Source organism: Haemaphysalis longicornis, unplaced genomic scaffold, assembly GCF_048455015.1.
Source record: "Haemaphysalis longicornis isolate Haplotype H1 unplaced genomic scaffold, Haemaphysalis longicornis Haplotype H1 scaffold_9, whole genome shotgun sequence".
NCBI classification, from domain to species: domain Eukaryota; kingdom Metazoa; phylum Arthropoda; class Arachnida; order Ixodida; family Ixodidae; genus Haemaphysalis; species Haemaphysalis longicornis.
Window position 1 is genome coordinate 72,308,022 of NW_027526460.1, and position 20,971 is coordinate 72,328,992.

Below are 20,971 nucleotides of genomic sequence, written 5' to 3' on the forward strand. Positions count from 1 at the left end.
AGCATGTTGGTGAATTGCGAAAAAGCTGAGGGAAATTTTATGATCGCTGCTTATCACAACCAGTTGATTCTTTCGCCTTTAGTAATACCTCTTAAAACACGACCAAATCGGTATTCACCAATTTAGAAAACGGAGTCCCATTCGTGGCAAGCTGCTCGAAAATCGTGGCGCTTCTGTAGCGGCCAGAGGTCTGTATGTGGTCTCTGCATTTTCTTTTCCCCCCTGCAAACCAATCCTTAACGTATCTTTGCAGTACGACCACTCAATTCCGTCGCGTCCGGGTTACCCAGGAGGTTCTGTCGAACAAGTTGAGCCTCGCGAACGAAGCGTGCAATGTACGCAAAGCACGCCACAACAGGCCAAAAACAACGGTCGCTAAAGCACACGGCAAAGCCGTCCCTCCAACGCATAGATTTTCTTACAATATACACTAGAGAGGAAAATGGCGCTTGCGTCTATGGGGCGCACATCAAGGCCGTCTGTGTCGTCATGGACCACCATTACATCATGCGCTCGCCTTAGTTTCATCACTGGCTTGGATTGCAACGTTTTAGTGTACTTTACAGGGTGTTTGTAAAACAGGGTGTTTTAAAACTAAGGAAAAAGGAAGTAAAGCGTATTTTTACCGGAACGGTTGTGCCTGCTATTCTGCAGCCAAAGTGCTGGATGCCAACAATGTTAATATTAGGGGGGGGGGGGGACTCTTTAGAGACTCTTATTTTAATAATTTTACCACGATTTCTAATAATTGGTTGTTTTAAGAGTTTCGAAAGTTTTTTGAGCGCGCCTATGTAACCGTCTTCTTCATGGTGAACCGGTGCACCGGCCGTCAGTTACAGTTCAACAAAACTTGCTGCTGAGCCAGTTAGTTTATACTTGAAGGAACAAAGAAAAGGTGGCGTTAAACAGTCGTGTACGATGACAAGATACGACGGACAGAGGTGCCCGTATCTGTCGCATCTTCTCTTCGTCGAAGTATGTTTTGTTTGTTTTTTTCGTCAGATGGAAATTTCCCGGGGTATACTACCCGCTCAGTCATACGTCCTCAGACTGCGGCCTTACAAACGTCAGGAACGATGATGCACTGTCTGCTGTTTCCTCGAACACGGCTACCACTGCACAGGGAGGATTTCGGATTCCTCGTAGCTCATAGACATCTTTGTTAATTCATTAGCACGTGTTAATGCATAGACGTGTAATGCATCCAATCTTTGTCGGTAAGTAGTGAGTGCAACGGAGCCAACAAGCAGACTACAAAAAGGGATGCCATGGCGTTGTACCGTGCGTGGTACCTGCAAAGGACAGTAGATCGTTATCAGGGTTTCCTGTACCAAGTGCTACCGAATATTAACCATGATTAGGTTGCTGCGACGTTCATTTCTTTCTACCAAAAATTTATTCTTGGCACTGACCGTTTGCTCACTGATTTAATGTAAAGTGTGCACAATGTGAAAAGCTAGCCTCTTTGAGACTGGTAAAGATAGTACGCATATCAGTAATATAAAATATATATCATTGATATGCCAGTATAAATGAATTCACCCAACGTATCGGCCGGTTAAATTATATTACGGGCGCTATTTTCTGCACCTATAGCTTATGGTATGACTATCCCGTCAGGGGTTCCGAGTCGCATTTGGCGTAAATAACTAACAGCCACACGCAGACATAAAATGCTTTTTTAATTGGTTTTGTCCCAGCAGCAAAGAACTACAATCTAGACACATCGACGCATCCCGGATTACAGTTTCGAGCAAAAAATCATTAGTATTAAAAACATTTCCGAGAGTTTCCGCACAATGCATTGCTGCAGGAGCTGTAGAAGAATGAATTATTGCCCAATACTTTAACATTAGGAAATAGCGGAAGGAAGTTTGTATCGAAATAGTGTAGAAAACAAAGTGTTTGAAATACACAGAAGTGCAGGTAGGTAGGGAATGAACGCTGATGATAGAAGAAATGTAGCGCATTGAACGAGAAGCAGGAACAAAAGCTGGATTTGGGGAAAGAGCATATAGGCGAATTCTCCAACAAGGAATTAGCGCTTGTGACGCGAGCTGGTGTTGTGGCGAATATGGTAATTTTGGCATTCGGGAGAGTGAAGAGCATTAAAGTAGTGCTGCGTTTTTTATTACAGAAAAGGGATAATCTCAAGAGTAGGTATTTTCTTCTGCCAGGAACGAAATAGTGCAAAACCGTTGTCGGGGCACCTGGTTAGTGGATAAATGTTATTACAAAGGAAAACAAGGTTACCTGTATAGGCCAAATGACATTGGTATTCTCGGTAGCTTCGCTCAAAAGTTGTCATAATTGCCTTTCCCAGACAACTGATTTCGCGCATATTTGTCGTATGTGCGGTTCCCCCTGTCTTGCCTATCCATCTCTGTCGCTTCGGATCGCAGTAAACATCCGCACATGTTCCTTAGGAGCAGCGCTCCACTATTTCGTATGTCCTGGACAGCTTCGATATTAAAAGCTCTATTCCCCACGATTGGGTGAGTGCCAAATGCTTCAACTGCATCATCTTCGTCATCATGGTGTATAAAGTCGGCTTTTCTGAACGGCGTTTTGGCGTACGCTAACACCGACGGCTGCAGTTAGCCAATAAAAGGTTTGCTTAAAAATCAACAATATAGCTTCTTGAGACAATAGGCCTACATCATGCTGTATAAAGTCGGCTTTTCTGAACGGCGTTTCGGCGTATGCTAGCACCGACGACCGTAGTTAGCCAATAAAAGCTTCGCTTAAAATTTAACAATATAGCTTCTTGAGGCATTAGGCCTACCTATTTAGCGACCACGCATAGCAATAGAGTGGGCTAGCATAGATGTTAAAGTGCCGTGTGCGAGCTCACACCACAAATAGGAATAAAGTTATCGTCTTGTCCACGTACAATCTTTCGCGCCCACCAGTTATATTTCCCAACTAATTATTGTGGGAAACTGAAGTGCTATAGTTAGTATTTTCGCCCAGGTGCTAGCAAAAAATCTGCTTGTATGCACAGGCTTCGGTGTACCAGAGTCCTCTAGATGAAAACAGAGACACGAAACCTATCCCAGGTGCTAGCAAAAATTCTTCTTGTATGCACAGGCTTCGGTGTACCAGAGTCCTCTAGATGAAAACAGAGACACGAAACCTATCACCAGCCGAATGTTCGGCTGTAACACTTCACCCGAACTGTATTAATACGCCTTCAAGCTTTAAGGGCACAGGGTAAGCCGTATACTTCCCATGCATTTTTGGCCATTTTGAGGTACATTTCTCTCAGCATCTAATAAAGGTATCTACATAACGTATATATCATTTTCTTTCAAATTTTGTGTCATTTTAACTGTACTAGAATTATGAACATTCTTGAAAAATTCATGGTTTATAATTTTTTGTCCGTTAGTACCTAAATTTTGGCATTATTTTAGTATTAAAAGTTGTGTACCAAAAAAACTGTTACGTGCATATTTTCAATTCTAGTACAGCAGGTTATCTAGATCTAGATTATCTAGATAACCTGCTGTAAGTTATCTAGATGACAGGGGAAAAAATCAGCTCGTTGTCTTGGAAGATATAGGAAATAATGGTACCTATGTAGGAAAAAACATTGTTTTGAGATAATCAAGTTTAAAGAAAGAAAAGAGGTGAAAACAATACTTTTTTGCCAAAAACACCACTGGAGCCATTTATTTAAAAAGCACCAGCTTCATAATCACTCTCAAAGTAATTTTTTTGCTTTTCACCCGGTCGTCTGTCCTTCCTTGACTATTTTGTGCACCATCATACAGATCTGTTCACAAGGTATTTTGCTTGTGGTCGACCTCTTTGAGACACTTGATGGTGGTGTTGCGCCCAGGTTTTGGTCTGAATAATTTCTAAATGCTGGCTCATGCGTTGCTTCATCATTTAATGAAAGAACAGCATCTAACGTTGCAATCATTAGAGTGTAAAGCCCAAAAAAGATGATTTTTTGTGCGCGGCTTCGAAGGGCAAATGTGGAAAAAACGCACAACAGGGTCTTTGGATTGCCCTCGCTGAAAAATCAGCCATGCAATGGTTGCTAAGCAATTTCTTAATACAGCTGGTTCCAGAAAAGCATTTTGATCTGAAACTGGAAGTTTTTTGATGAAAAAAATGACAATAAACCCTGAGAACATTCTTAAGAGGATGTTGGCACTCACTACTTGCTTACAGGAAAACTGCTTTTTAGTGAGAAATGGGACTTTTTAAGGCAAGTGTGAATATGGAAAATGTGCACAAGGAATTGAACTTCCCTAATTGCGAAGAAAAACAAAAAGTCATTTTTTCAAAATTTCGCCTTACCCTGTGCCCTTAAAAGAATTTGTCCTGTGCTTATATTCAAGGGGAATCCTTGTCCTATGCAAGAATTCAACTTTCGGGGCCATTGTTCATTGTGACTCCGAATACTTTCCTTTTAGCGCACATTTTGGCGTAGGTGTCTGTATTGCTGATAGCGGTGGTGGCTTCAATTACATTTCCCATCAAATGAAAGATCAGGGACCAATGTGAGAAATTGTGATTGGTTGAATGCGCATGTGTGCAGATAACGGTCAGAAACAGCGGTTGATAAAAATTTGTTTATATACAGAGAGAATACGAAGCAAGTGTCGTTCAGATTAGAGCTTTCGCCCCGAATCTATTAAGGATGGATACAAAAGTTGAGGGCTGCGTGTGTTTTGAGGCCATCCGGGGTTGTTTAAATTGAAGCGAAGCTGCAGAGTTTGCGAGGCAACACAGCGGGAACCGCGCATGGCCACATAATTGCTTAATCAACTGTGCGTGCAAGGCAGTTTTGACAGCCTTTAAGCCTAGCTACCCATAAAGCCGACAAACGCATGGCGTGATGGAAATGTTTGGGACGGTTGATGCGATAACCGATGTCATTCTGTCTTTACAGGTTTTTTTTCTTTTCCTAAAATGCTTATTCACTTACCAGATGCCCCTGTAGACCCCTATTTCAGACGATTTTGTTCATGGCACGAGTAAATACATAGTTGGAAGGCAGTGTCTCACAGAAGCAGGCTTCTAATGTTCGCCAGTCTAAAGAATAGCCGATTTCAAAAAGTTTGCAAGAACGACTCTAAGCCTCACACGAATTCATTCTTTCTGCCTTTCGGCTGAGTTTTCCGACTTCTCCTTTTGCTCCCCGTTCTCTTTTAATAGGCTGCATGTTTTCTAGCATGAGAGTTCCTATACAAGACAAATCTATACCCTGCTGTGCATTTGGAATATTGTGCTTTCTACGAAACTGATATTCAAACTTCCTCACGTTATTTTCCAATGCCGAAGCATAAATCGAATCACCCAAATCTCCGGCTCTTGGGGCAATGAGTTTTACCAAAATTTTCGAAAAAAAATTTTTTTACTTTCGCTTCTTTGCTTAAAAGTATAATCCCGGGTACGTAAATGTGGTGTAGAATATGGTTTATAGCAGCTGGTACGAAATCAATGAGAAGCAGCCTAAACTTCTATGTGTGACAGTCACTTACGTCTAGTGCAAGGGGGGACCGCATGGGGAAGAGGCACCTCATAAGGTATAGCTATAAAAAACGGTGGTCTTTACATATTTCAACTGTCGAGTCCGTCCAACAAATTCATTTATACTCATGTGAGATGGCACGTTATATATTGGTTCATATAGGTGTAAGCTGCAGGAGTCTCAATAAAGCTAGTTGTGCATATTACACACAGACTACATCAAAGTCAGCCAGCGTCCAGTTGGTGCCACGAACAAATTTATTGAAAGAAGAAATGACAAAGCAAATACAGCTGCTTTTAATTGGTTTTGTTCGAACAGCACAAAATTACAGTACGGCCAAACCTGAATGTAACGAACATCAGTGTAATGAATCCCTCGATTTAACGAAGTTTTTCATTCTTCATTGCAATCCCGTTGAAGCCCATATGTTTGCGACCTCTACGTAACAAAACATCGCGGCAGTTAACCCTGATGCAACCAAGTAGGCCAGCTGATCATTCATTGTTTTTGGTCTTTTGCTCAAAAGAAGACCGGAGATATGAACTAATTTAGTAAATACAAGTACTACCTTAAGCAGTCAGCAGCAATAAATGCATCTCTAATCGCCTAAACACGAAATTCGTCCTGCTGCTGATGATGGTGATAATGACGATGGTGACCGGTATGGCTAGCACCATCCTGTGGCTAACGTAGCAGTCATTTCTGGTTTTGCTTGTGTAGTATCACAGCAGAACCAGCTAGCAAGAATTACTACTCTTCACTTTGTTTTCGCCCGCACCGCTACCGCGCGTTTACACGTGTAAAAGCCTTTCAGTTCCAGACTTATGTTTGGAGGTGGTAGGCCGTCCTGTCGACGTGCATGCTATAGTCGCGCGTCTCCACTTCCATCTATAGTATCGGTTCATCGGTGATCAGTGCTGTTGCTGAAACCGACGTTTTTTCTCTTCAAAAAAAACGCCCAATTTGAAATGCTCTCTCTGCTGGCGAGAGAGAAGAATATTGCTACCTGGTTAGTACCCCATGGATAGCACCCTTTCAACAATATTTAGTGCGGGAAAGGGCCTTAAATGTGCAAAAGCGTACGTTTTCAGCATACGTTTGGTTATTGAACGCGTTTAGGCGCCGGAAAGTGCCTAAAGGCAAAAGTGATATTTAAGTTACGTTTGTTGTTACGGGGGTGAGTGACCTGGCTTCTTTGGAGCGCCGTGAAGTGCCTAAGCTTGTGCGAAAGTGGGAGGCGCAATTACCGCCGTTTTTTGCTGTGAAATAAAGCCATGATTGGTGAGTCCACCTTCACTGACGTCTAGCACTTTGGTTTCGTTTCTGATTAACTCCCGCGAGCCTTAACTGAGAACCTGCATGTAACAAAAACCTGGATGTAACAAAAAATTTCCAACTTTTTCGACTTCGGTAGATCCAGGATTAACTGTATCCGCAACCTTCACTCATCCCGGATCACATTTTCAATAAAAAAGCGGAAGTATAAATAATTATTTTCAGAAATTTTCGCACAATTGATTGCTGCTCCACGTGACCTACCGACATGGGTCACTGGCTTAATGTTTGACATCGGAAAATAGCGTAAGAATGTCTGAATCAGAATTATCTAGAAACTACATCATTTCAACTACACAGGAAACGTGAAGCTGGGTCAGTTATAATGGGTGAGGCTAAAGATCATGTAGCCCATTAAAGGGAAAGAAGTAACAAAAGCCGAATTCGGGAAGGAAAGCAAATGCAACACTACGACTGAATGCGTGTGGCCCTTGGTGGGGCGGTTGCGAACTTTGTGAAATTTGCATTCTGGAAACTGAAGAGCAATAAAACAGTGGTGCTCATTTTGTCCCGAATAAAGGTTGTCTTCTAACAAGGTATTTTCTTGGGCCAAGAACGTAATCATGCAGAAGAGTTGTCGGTGAATCTGGTACGTTCGAAAACGTTTTTACAAAGAAAACGCCACGTGTATACACAGAGTAAGAATTGTATTGTGATGAAACGTCCAAACTTTGGCGCTCGGATCGCACGTGCGTACGCTTTAAAGGATAGCTGGGCTAAATGCTGTCAAAAAAAAACGTCGTGCGCACTCAGTTGATTTAGCGCATATGTTTGTATGCGTGGTTAACGCTGTCTTACCTCTACATGGCTATCACTTCGCTTAGCAGAAAACATCCCCGGGTAGCCTCAAAATACGAGCTGGGAGTCGCTATGCAACCACGTCAATATCAAAGGTGTTCAAAACTGCAGTCTGGGCGATGCTTGCCCAGTGAGCTCTATATACAAAAAAAACTCGTGTGAACGGCGTTTCTGTAAACGTTATGTGCACACGTACGCAATCAACGAGTGACAATTGCTCAAGTTGGCCTGTGCTTATTTCTTCGACAGGGAATGTAACTAAGGTCACCATCGCTATTAGGAATACAGACCCTCAATCGGCAATTTGCGCTGAAGGAAAAAGAGATCGCAGTCGTATTGGAGCTATCTTACGAAAGCAAAATTTTTGCAAGGGGGAATAGGTTCTTTCAATGTGAACCCCGCAGAAATACTTTCCAAATGTTTTGCCATCTCTGACATCTCGTAGTAACAGTTATGCCAGCTCTGATGAAATGTTCCCACCTAGAAGGCTGCTAGTGATCGCTTCCCAGTCTCTGGAAACAGATCCTCTACAGGTAAGACAGCTCATACAAAACGCATTTTTACTAAATAACCACTGGATACAACCCTAACAGTAGCAATTAAGAAGTCCACATTACTTCGCTGGAATATATAACTTGTGCGAACGGCAAAGCTGTACGTGAATATTAGGATGGCATTTCTCCGAGGTTTTTTGTGTGTTCACCCACGACACTGCTATACCTACGGTGCCACTAAACATATGGCTATGGTGGTGGCTAAACACTTCGGCCTTATGTGCCGTGGAAAGCTTGTATTGGCGGGCTTGCGCGGTTGGTGGTTGTGTATGCCGAAACGACTTGCGACAAAGTCAACTTTATACACGTCCTCGAATGACGATGATTATGACATTGCCCTTGAAATGTTCGGCACTTACCCACTCGGTAGGATTGGCCGCGGATAAAGTCCTCACTGTGGCAACTATATCCATGTGCTCGTCGGGAATGGCTCCCGCACGCCATTCGTGGCAAGTGCTCGTGCGTGCGCACATGTTTTGTGTTTTCGAAGGGTATTAGTTGGTAAAAATGTTTCTTGTATGTGCAGTCTTAGCTGTTCCAGATTATTCTACCTTGTGGGGACCGCGTTGGTAGTTCTGAAAAAGAACTGGGGCGACGAAAATAAGAATGCATACCTGCCGGCTCAGGTTACCGAATCCTCGCAGACAGCAGCAGCGCGTCGAAAAGAGAGAAGGAATAAACTTCTTTATTGCGAACACAATGAAGTCTTCGGGCTGGCGTCCTTAGTCCAGGACACCTCGAGCACGGTCCGCGCCAATATACCTCTTTACCATCTGACAGTGGTCCTCGGGGGTAAAGCTGACCAAGATTCTTTCTCCAAAAGATCATTGGTGGAATGGAGACTGGGTCAAGGAAGTGAGCTTCGTCGCAGTCTCCTACAATGTGATTGGGTTCCGAAGGACTCGCAGAAGCAGCACTGCGAGAAGAAACACGTAGGAGACAAAATGTGACTTCTAGTTTGGGAGCGGGGGAAGTATTCGTATGGAGGGCACGCAGGCGTCGCTTCAGCTGTCTGTTTAGTTTTAAATGTGAAGCTGTTTAAGATTCAGCTCCGTCCGTGTCTGGCCTCGCTGAAAACTCGCCGCAGCAAAGTTTAGACGAGGAGAGAAGAAAATTCCAAGCCAAAGTGTGAGATGGACAGTCAAGAGTAGGCAAGGAGCCGAGAAGGTTTGCGGAGTGCGCTCCTTTACGGAGAAAGACACTTCCCGTGGTCAGAGATGAAACTGGGTCCCTGTAGTTATGAAATCGGGGTCGATCCGATTACAGTATTATAGCATTCTGGACGCTCAACATATCCTTTTTGTTCGTAGCGCGAGCTTTAGGAACAGCAGAAGCGCATCCCAAACGAGCAGCAGCCCTGGCCCCACTATTCTGCACTGACTTGCTCGGACGATGTCCCCGAAGCCTCTACGCAAGCGGTCGGTGTCAAAGCTGGTGCTGCAACCCCTGCGCCAGTCGCTAATCTGGACGTCTGTAGCGTCGCCGTCACGCTTTCGCTGCTTTGGGCAGAGTCACGTGAGGTTTGGCTCGCACAAGTCGAGTTCATCTTTCCCTGGCATGTTTCGCCCTGTACCGGAAGCGCTGCTATTAAGTCGTCGCCCATCTGGAACCCCCCTCTTTGACAAAAAGAACCCTGATCGACTGCAAGTGCGTGAACCGAAATCCCACTACACCGAGCTCACAGCACCAAAAGTAACAGTTGCTGTAATGGTCTTAGACAGGAAACAATAAGTCCGTGTGTTTTCACAACCTGATACCACAGACACGCAACCGATCGCCAGCAGCTTTATAGGCGGAAACACTTCACCAGATATTGCAGGAATATTCCTGAACGTTTTGATGGTATTTCTGTAGTGTTCATATTAAAAAGGACTTCTAGACCGATGCGAAAATCTCATTTTCGGTTGGGTGGCTTCGGTAGGACTCCAAACACTTTTTCATTTAACGGACATTTCTCGCTATAGAAGGGCAGTCGAAATAGCGATGGTGTCTTCGGTCACACTCTGCGCAAAGAACAAGGCCAAAGTCAAGGTGAGCAAGTGTAATTCGCTCATTGCGCACGTGTGCACGTAATAGTTACTCAAACGTTGTTGAGGCGAGTGTTTTTTGTATATAGAGCGGACTAACGAAGTAGCCTTCAGATTGGAGGGTTGAGCCACGACGACATTCGTGTTGTATGCAATAGTGGAGCGCCGCTCGTATTTTAAGGCCATCCGGGGTTTTCGCTGTGAATCGTTGCGACAGAGATGAATAGACAAGCAGCGGGAACCGCGCGCTCGAACATCTGCTCGAAATCAACTGTGTAAGCATGTGGCAGTCCAGACAACCTTGAGCCAAGCTACCCATTAAACCCTACGCGCGCGCCATCTGCTCACAAAAGTTTGCTACGAATCCCAACAAACTCTGCCATTACAGGTAACCTTTTCCTTGTAAACACCTTTACCTACTTGCCCCATGGCCGACAACAATTTTTCCATTCACTTTTTGTAACAAAAACCGCAACACTGTTTTATTGTTCTTCAGTCTCCTGAATGCCGTTCCCACAAAGTTCGCAACAGTCCCACCACGCGTCACACGCATTGATTCCTTGTGTTGAATTTGCCTATCTGGTCTTCTCCCGCTTAAAGCTTTTGTTCGTGCTTTTCGTACAGTGCGCTACATGTTTGATAACCTCAGCGTTCATACCCTACCCACCCGCACTTATTCTATGTACTTGAAACACTTCGGTTCCTACCACGGATCAAGAAAAACATGGTTTCTACACTATTTCGATTGAAACTTTCTTACGCTTTTTTATTGTCCACGCATTATGGCGTCTCGAGCAATGCTTTGTGCAAGAAATCTCCAAAATGATTTTTAGAATTACATTTTTTGACTCGAAATTGTAATCCCGGATGCGTGAAGCTGGTCTAGATTATCGTTCATGCTGTTGCGACGAAACCAATTAAAAGCAGCCTTTAGGTCTCTGTGTGCATCTGCGCTTGATGCAACGGGGAACCCCTGACTGCATTGCTATACCATAAGCTATAGGTGCAGGAAACGGCTGCTTCACTTAATTAAACAGCCCCATACGTCAATTGAATTCATTTAAACTCACATCAGATCGTATCTATTTTAAACTCGCTCATATGCCTACCATCTGCACAAGTCTCAATGAGACTACCTCTTCACGTTTTGCACACACTCCATTAAAATCAGCGAGCAATCGGTCAGTGCCAAGAACAAATTTATGGTAGAAAGAAATGAACGTCCCTGCAAACAATCACTGCACATTTTCTGTTGCTCATGATACAGGAGACCTTGATAACAATTTACTTATCTTTGCAGGCAAAGCAAGCAGTACAACGCCATGAACTCACTCTTTCAAGTATGTTTGTTGTCTCCATTGCTTTTTGTACTTACGGGCAAATATTTGGCGCATGCCGATTCAGGGCCTAAAGGAACAGATTTTCCTGACGCATTCAAGGTAAGCTCCGGGTCACTAGACTCGCTTGCATCCATAAAGAAGCAGACTTCTTAAACATAACACATCGTAAATTAAACACAATAAACGTGCATTCTAAACACTAAACAAGTACCCAAAACAGACAAAAAACATTTAAAACAACCAATTTATGGGAGCTTGCACTCTCGCAAAAGACGTAAAAGGCAACGCTGCTGTAGGTGCGCATCGCTAGACACGTAGTTAGGTTTCAGTATCATTGTTTATTTGCATTCCTCTGGTGCTTGTAATCGGCGTCATATTCATCGAAGAGTTCATCGTCTTCTTCGGGCCGAGTGGGGGATGCAAAACCATATTCAGCATTGTGCCTTCCACCTGCTCATCCTCAAAGCTCACAATACGTCCCGCAAGGCTTGAACCATAGCGAAGCGGCTGCATTTCTTTATACGTGAGCACTGAAGGATTCATAACACCACATCTGGCAGTTAGAAATTGTTTATTAACAGCGAAGCTGTTTATCTAATCGTAATATTTTTGTGTCCGCAGTTAAAAATACCAAGAAATTGCCGAGCGCGCTCACGTGAGCGCGGGCGTCGTGGCAGCCGCCCGGCAGTTAGCAAAACCAAGAAAATTCCTAGCGCACGTGCGTGCGTGCCTCGCTACGACCGTCCAGCGTCCCCTGCGCAAATTCGTCAAGCCAAGCATAACCACTTCGGTAAATTTGCCAAGCTTGAGGCGACCGCTCAGCAGTTCAAACAAACCAAAAAAATTGCCAAGCCCTCGTGTGCGCATGCCTCGCGGCGACCACCCAGTGTCTCCGGCCCATGTTTGTTAAGCCAAGCATACCCACTTAGGAAGATTGGCCAAGATAGCGGCGAACGCCCGGCAGTTAAAAAAATGGCTGTGTCTAGAGTACCGTCCAACGGTACCATAAGCCCTACACTAAAGCGACGTCCACTGGCGTTTTCATGCAAAAATGCCGCTTCTGGCCCTACTTCGTTCGCTATAACATAACGTAAATTAACGTAACGTAACCTAACGAACAGCAAAAAAAATCTGAAATACTGAAAACTAACCCAAGACATGAAACTTTTATTCGAAATTAGTGTTTAAAAAAAACAAAACATGGCAAGAGGCGGACTCGAACCACCACCCTACGAAAAAAAAAGTTAAAAACGGAAGCTCTGCACCAAAACGGGAGACGCTCTGGATCGTGTCAGCTACGTCTTAAAAATTCGAATGTCATTGGAACAGCCCACTGGCCAGGCTTGTAGCGCTCAGCTGGAGCGCCATCGGACGGCACTATACACACCACGTAAAAAATCAAGAAAATGCCGAGCGCACGTTGTGGGTGCCTCGCGGTGACCACCCAGCGTCGCCGGGTCATGTTTGTCAAGCCAAGCATACCCACTTAGGAAGATTGCCCAAGATTGGCCAAGAGGAAAAAAATCCAGCATTCGCCGTAATTGCGGCGACACTTGCTCGGAACAAGAAAGACACGTCATAGCGTATGCCCCTCGACGGTGACGTTTAATGGTTATCACTTCCGAAAAATGCAGGAAGCTGACACTATGGGGTAAAGGTCGTTGCGGTAGCGAAGGAAAGCAAATCGGTTGCTGTCGTGGATTTAAACCTTCGTGATGGTCGTAAAGGTTCCGTACATCTTCGCTACCTTCAATTCTTACGCGTTAATGGGAGGTTCCTTCACTTTTTTACGTTTCGCGTTGGTTTGCACTCCGCTAGTAGTCATAAGCATCGTCATAAGCATCGATACTGTCGCGTTCCCCTTGCCACACATTACATGCATGCGAGCGTTTGACGACAGCGCTGGAGGTTTTATTTCTTTGCTGAAGCCACTAGGTGAGCCGGATCTCTGCGGTAGCCGCAAGGCACGCGCTTTACTGCGCATTGAATTTTCTCGGTCTAGATGAGTTTTGCCAGTTTCCTTTTTTTAGTTAGTGCAGGAGTTAGAGATTTTGTAGAGCATAAAGTTAACCCGAACATAAAATTACCCGCACCTCCCCGAGGGGGATTGTGAGGATGCAGAGCATAACGGACTGACTGGCGCTGTTTGAAGGTGCGCCAGACAGTTCGTTAGCAGATTCGTTGGTGTCCATTTTCAGCGCATCGAGACGGCGCTGCGCATATCAAGCGAAGAAGCAACTGATCCAGCGGCGCACGCACGGGGTATATAAAGCAACTGCCGTGGAGAGGAGAATGAGAGAGAGCCGCACATGCGCGCTTATCACACAGCTTGCGGATGAGACACGGAGGGAAAGCGCGCCAGCGCACAGACGACGTGGAGAGGAGAAGGGGAGAGGAGGGTACGAGCGCGCGGTAGCAGCTGACGTGGAGAGGAGGAGGAGAGAGAGACGCGCATGCGCTATCGCACAGCTGGTGGGTGAAGACGCGGGAGGGAGAAGCGCGCGTCGGGCGCACAGACGGCGCGGGGAGAGGAGAAGGGGAGGGGAGGGGTACGAGCACGCGTTATCGCACAGCTGGCGTGAAGAGGAGCGGTGCGGACGGACGCACGTTCGACGCATGACAGGCCCCCGCTATAAGATGCTCTGCATCTAAAATTGTTCCGGTGAAAATAATCTGGCGGGTTTAATGAAGTTTAGTGTTCGGCTACCTTTTTTCGCCGGAGTCGTTTTGGACACCACATCTTTTAGTAGTGAACTTAGAGCTGGTGGTGTACTCAATCTGATAGGAGAATTCAGATGGGTGATAATGGTGAAATCCAAACTTTATAGGCATGCCGTGCAACAATTCAACTTGTTTGTTGCAATTAGAATAAAACAGGTTTTCACTGCACTTTATTGGACTCAACATCTCATTGTTATTATTAAAGCAATACCGCGAATTCTTACCGTGCAATGATTATTATGAGCACGTTATATGAAGGCGAAACCACTAAAAGTTCCTGAAACAATATTTTAGGTATTTGAGATCTTTGAGGACACTGCTGCCATATCCGACTCTAACGGCGACAACATCCTCGAGTGCCTGTTGGGAAAGAGAACTACCATTGATCCCGATGCACGTACAGCCACTTTTACGTGGACAATAAATCCTCAGGACGGCACGCTCAGGTACATTTTCTCCCTCTAAACACAAGTTCCTGGTCTAAGAACGCTAGCTCCAGCCGGAAAATTTTAAAATACGAATGGTAAAAAAGTGGAATAAGCTCATTTTAGACCAACTATTACGGCCACTACCTATTAATCTCTTTGTCGAGCTTACTGTCGCGCTTCGGTTCACTCATGGGCTGCATAACACTGGCCACCAGAGCAATTTTGACAAGAAACTGTATACATATTGTAAAATGTGTTATGTCATTTTTCGCCTGATCGTTAGTGCACGTGTATTTATTGCATTTACTTTTATATCCAGTCTTATCTAATGTATTCAACCGAAAATAAATTAAGTCGATAAAAATGCCACTCGTAATAGAAGCAATATAGTTATCCAGCATGTTTCGTACCATACTTCTTGCTTCTCGATAGCTTACATGTATAGCACGTATAAAGACCCGAGCTATTGGAACAACGAGATGGCGATGTCGTCATCTACAAACAAGTACTCCTTTTAAAGATAGCCTGCAAACCACAATTTTTTTTGCAGTGAGAAGGCCTACTTCTGGGTGAAGGCAGAAGGTGAACCTGGACACTTTACTGTTTTCTCAAACGATGGTTTGTTTTTACTCCTTTCTATCACACATTATGACGCATGCATTGTTCCAGCGCAAATATATATCATTATAAAACGTTTTTTGCTAGAGATATCTGGAGAATTGACCTACTGCAACAAGCTCACAAGCTGGCTCACGGCGTAAAACAACAAAATTATTGAATCGTGCTTAAAGTAAAGTGTTATCATCTGTGATCGCAAGACAGCCTTTCCTGTTTGCCTGAGCGCCAAGTAAAGTACGCTTGTTTCCAGAAAATTAATAAAAAGCGCCGGCAAGGTCTCTTCAGCCACGAGTGCCAAATATTTTTATGAATACCTGTCTAACCCGTTTAAGGACTGTCATGGTTCTCGACTGTATCTGGCAGGTGTTTTGTTATGGAGTTAAGCCCAATTAAAATTGCTTTCACGAAAACAGGTTTTTCAGTTCTTCTTTCGAATATTCTTCATACCTTTCACAATTAATCTATTGCATTCGGTCGCTTTCACTGCAGTACAAAGTTTGGTACGCAAACCAGCGAGTAACTGTCTGAGAGGAAGTGGTAGGTGGAATATCTTACAAAACAAGAAATTCAATATACTCAAGAAATACTGCAAGCGGAAATCAAAGCATTGATACTACTGCTGTGGCTACTGCTCCTTAAATGTTTCATCACAGATGGTTCAGCACTTTTCTTCAGTTTTTTTTATTCGACCGTGCCTCACAAATAATCATAATAAATTTCCTCAGAGGTTCTTTCGGTTTCTCGTACATCAAAGGTTGGCTGCAAGAAATATTCAAGTGTTGAGGGGCCTTTTGTAATTCCTTTTAAATGCAGAGCATTTCAGTAACTCACGATGTCACCCGCGTTGACGTCCGTCGTAGTCCGCACCGTCGTTGTCCGCACCCCCCCCCCCTACACTATATAAAAAAAAACTATCCGGCGCCTGGTTTCGATCCCTCGACCCTGCGGGCGGAACGCAATGTACATGGTGCTCTACCCACTGCGCCACAAAGCCGACACAGAATGGGAGGCTACGAACGCGCCTTATATCCTTGACTCATTCAAACTACATCAAGAAGCTGCTGATACAACGCATTCACTACCACCAACTCCCCAAACACTAAACGTTAACGCAATACACCCACCCCCTATGTGACGTGACGCATTTACTCGAGTCCCCCTCGCGGGAAGATGGGCCCAATTACGATGGCAGTGCAACGCCGGCACGTGCGGGGAGAAAAGAACAAAGAGAACAGAACTCCCGCTGGCGCAGTTTCAGGCAGGGGGCGCGCGAGCACTGCAAAGGCGGGAAATTTGAATTGCATGGGGTGGTAGCAGTAAGCGGATAACGGCGGTACAGGCCACTATGGCGAATCACTGCTCTGCATTTCCGACAGCTTTCACAATGAGTGGAACGGCTTCTAATTTTCTTTTTTATACGCAATGGATTGGAACAAATCAGGACATTTGAACGAATTGGTGCGTCTCGCACCCTGTGGGCAATACAACATGTATGGTATATTAATGGTACTCTTGGAAGCAAAAGAAATATTTAAGGCCGCAAGGCCCATAATGCCTTTTTAACCTTCCGCTCGCGTCGCGCAATGCGGAACATAAATGAATGACGCATGAATGGTTTTCGACGACTTTTTGCAGCAACGCTATTTCAACATTTTGAAATTATGCACTTCCTGTTACATTAGATCCAACTCCACGAGACGCCGTGTACCTCTACAGCGACTACGAAAATTGTCTTATTTTGGTAATGGGCTACAACGGAGAGCGTGAGTCGTCTTGCAGCAGCTCTATACTAAAACAGTATTACAACACATTCTTTTACTCTTTATGGGAGCAGTGTAAACCGTCAGCATGACACGAAGGGAAAGAGTGCGGGTGGCACTCGGTTTTTCGTGAAGGGGAATGTTCGCGGAATGAATAGACGCCATATGTGTGGCAGTTTTTTGTAAGGACAAGTAAATACCTGCGAGAAAGACGTAGTGCGTTTAGTAGAATATCAAAGATTCTACTTTTCAAAAACATTTACCCCCCAGCCATTCAGTTAAATTAGAGAAGTGACTACCTCATAGAAACAAGAAGTTCTATGCTCAAAAAGACCCAGCTAAAAATAAAATAAAATATTATGTAGCATTCACAAAGACACATTAAGACATTTTTCATACAACGTTTTACAGGTGAAATGCTGATGCGGCGTGTGCAACCAATCTTTTTTTATTTTTACGTGCTGGTGTACCCTAGCTTTTTTTATTTTTACGTGCTGGTGTACCCTAGCAACACGGCATGATACTATGGATTTCTATTTTGTTTATCATACCCGTAAAGGTCCAGACATTACATAAGGGCGAAGGCGGACATGAACGTTTCGAAAAACACCATATGACGAATCTCCAGAGATCAAGCGATGCACAACGCCACCATAGTTCAACAACAATGTATGCAAATGTACAAGTTAAGTGGACCAACCCATATTTGTCAAATAGACACGTGTAAAAAAATAGGTAGGAAGTATAAGATTAGCGGTACCTAGTGGCAAAGCGGAGTTTATCATTCTTGTTTATTGTCATGAAACCGAAGACAACGCAGGTTTCTTACAGAAACAAAAGTTTCTTTGAGTGAACTTGTGCTCGTAGGTATACAAAAGCGGCGACGGAGCTGGCGACAACATGACGGGCACAGAATGTCAGCGAATCGAATGCCGGGGCGCATACTAGCATAAACCTTTTTGTGTGTATATTTCTGGAACCTTCTAATTATATCAAGGACTTTGTCGATCAAAGACGAACATTCTAGGTTCGCCTCTATCTAGATTCTAGGTTCTCTCCCTATCTAGGTTCTAGGTTCTCTCCCTACCAAAAGAGATAGCCTGTGCGGCTTACAAAAGCAATAGATGAGGGCACACGCGCGTAGCTTCGAAAACAGATAATACAGCTGGGCGCGACCAGCCGCTGGTGACAAAAACGCCAAAGTATGCAAGATAAGGTATGGTTCGCACCTTTGCACCTGCTATAAAATGGTGTCGACCTGATGAAAAAATGCAACCGCTGTTCAAATAAAAATCCCTCATCTCCCGTGGCATGGCTGGACGCGAACAATACGAAAGACTTCGGGCCGCAGGCATCTTAGTAAACTCCCACAGGCACCGTCGGGGAGAACCCCGTAGATTATTTAGCAAACACGTCGTTGAATTGTGTAGTGTCCGAAATACTATCGCAAGAGCTTCTCACTGAGTGCGTGTCGTCGAATAGCAGTCCAAAACCAACAAATCACCTGGATGTTGGTTGGCGTCCCCGCATCGGAGGTTGTTTAGTCCGACACTCACCAGCCGACTGCTCGTTGTACCGGAGTTCTTCAATGCTGTAAAAGCATTGAGGAACTCTGGAAGTACGTACGGGAAAGAGGCTGGTCGGCCTCCTCCGCTACCTGTAGGTGTCCCTTGACGTCGGATTTGGGGTGGGCGTTTGCTGCATGTGGCATCAGGGCATCGAACATTATCGTCGACGGTCGACCATAGAAAACATCGAATGGAGTGATCTGCGTAGTTTTCTGTAAGGTCCCAGCCACGGTGGCCACTTTTTTGATCGAGGCGAAAAGCAACAACGCTCGTGTATACAAGATTTCGGCGCACGTCAAAGATCCCCAGGTGGTCAAAATAAACCGAGAGCCCTCCACTACGGCGCGCCTTAAGTTTTCTAGAAGGCTGCATTGTACGTGAACGTGAACTACGGGAGTATAACTTCCCATATCTTGTGTTCAACATCTACGTACATAAACAGAATATCCGCGATTATCTTCTTCAGGTGTTCGATTTGACCGTTCGTCTGCGGGCGGTACGCTGTGGTATTCTGGTGTTCCATGTTGCTGTACCGTCCGACGCCCTGCATGAGCTCTGCAGTGAAAGCCGTTCCGAAGTCCATGATTAGGACTTCAGGGGCTCCATGTAGCCGCGCAACTTCGGTAATAAAAATTTTGCAACTTCTTCAGCTGTCCTCTTGGCAATAGTAGTGGTCTCTGAGTACTGCGTCATGCAGTCTGTGGTAACAACAATCCACCTGAACGCGGCTTGTGAAGTAAATAACGACGTAGAGATCCATACCGAGACATTGGAAGAGGCTCGATGGCATGGCGATGGGCTGCAGAATTCGGGCAGCCAGTTGGGAGGTGTTTTGAGCCGCTGGCAGTCATGGCAGCTCCAAACATTTTGGGCGACGTCCGATGTAAGGCGGGGCTAATAGAACTTCGTCATAATCTTCCCCAGCGCGCAGACCATACACAAAATTCCCATATGATGGGTAGACGAGGAATGCTTCCAAGATTGGGTAAAGGAGGCTGTGGAGCCTACAAGAAGGCGCTTCGTTATTGTTGTAGCGTAGAGGTTCTTGTTCACTAGCTGCTAATGTTTCATGCATAATGCAGCGGAGTTGCGCGTAAATTTCCTTGGCACGGCGGCGCTGTGTCGTCGAGGTAGCCGGACATGACGCGCGACTCAGGATTGGCTCCGTGCAAGACGGCTTGGTCGCTTTTTCATCACAATTCCGAACAACGACGCGTCTTTTTCGGAGTCCTGTGGTGGTGGGTCGACAGAGGCGCGTGGCAGGTAGCCGGTGTTAGAATGTTTCCTGCCCGATTTAAAAATATAGTGGCGTGGAATTCTTGCAAGCGGCCAGAATGGTCTTACAAGTGTACGACCCAACACAGCGGGTGGTGGTCTGTTACCACGTTAAACGACCTGCCGTGGACGTAATGGCGAAAAGTAGAAATGGCTTACATTAGAAGGAACATTTTTCAGAGGCGGAATAGTTTCTCTTTTTGTCAGACCTTGGCTTGACTATGCGATTTTTTTTCATCCGTCGTGCGTTTGAACGGCGATGGCCCCCATGGCTGCGCCCCGGGCGTGTATGCGCATTCCAGTCTCGGAATTTTCGTCAGACTGCAAGCACAGGCGGTTGCTGAAGGCGATTTTGGAGCTCGTACTACGCTTGCTCCTGAGCTTCGCCACAGCAAAACATCCGCCTAGACAAGACGCGTTTGTAACGGCCGCAGGCTCTCCCCAGAATGGCATAGGTTTCAACCGTTCTAGCTTATACATAACAGCCTTCTTTACAACTCTAAGCATTGGGGTTCATCAACTACATCTAGCGAAAACACATCAAGGTAGTAAAATATTTTAAATGTTACACCAAATTATCTACGTTGAAAAGAGTACGTTGTGTGGCAAATTGGCACTCGGCTAAAAAATATATCTCGGCAAAAAACACGCCCGGAGACACACAACAAGTCCACAGAGCCAGCGCTAGTCCGGTCTGTTATGTTGTAAGCCTTCGTAAATATCTGCGCTGATATATGCGAGCTTTTATTCCTTGCTTCCCTGTGGTAGTAATTTCGTGACGTTGATGACCAAAAAGCTAAGATTCCTTTCAACAGTGACATTTTATCGCTTCTTTTGTTCTTCCAGGCTGTCTTCTGGGAGTTCAACGAGAATTAAAAGATTCTGTTCCGCAGCACTGCATTGACCGCTTTCTCACCGACTGTGGGGCGGACGTGCCACCCCACAGCCGAGACCTCTGTTATGATGGCGAAGGAGACTATTAACGGTCACGCAAAGGGAATGTGGCATACCTCCCGCTGTTCTCCGGATGCCTTTGAATACGTTTGGGGTTGGAATGTC

General features: G+C 45.0%; 1 protein-coding gene across 1 annotated transcript; it reads left to right on the forward strand.

The window, feature by feature from the left end:
- The first annotated feature begins 9,567 nt into the window (after positions 1 to 9,567).
- On the forward strand, positions 9,568 to 20,971 carry LOC144153254 (uncharacterized). Its single transcript, XM_077684903.1, has 5 exons — positions 9,568 to 9,690; positions 14,558 to 14,709; positions 15,242 to 15,309; positions 16,992 to 17,072; positions 20,759 to 20,971. The coding sequence occupies exons 1-5, from the start codon at positions 9,568 to 9,570 to the stop codon at positions 20,893 to 20,895; spliced, it is 561 nt and encodes a 186-aa protein (XP_077541029.1). The 3' UTR covers positions 20,896 to 20,971.

Excerpts from the sequence above, each read along its gene's own strand:
- LOC144153254 (XM_077684903.1), top strand. The coding sequence starts at position 9,568 with ATGTCCCCGAAGCCTCTACGCAAGCGGTCGGTGTCAAAGCTGGTGCTG. Across the intron at positions 15,310-16,991 it reads TACTGTTTTCTCAAACGATG|ATCCAACTCCACGAGACGCC; the intron begins GTTTGTTTTTAC and ends CTGTTACATTAG. Across the intron at positions 17,073-20,758 it reads AATGGGCTACAACGGAGAGC|GCTGTCTTCTGGGAGTTCAA; the intron begins GTGAGTCGTCTT and ends TTGTTCTTCCAG.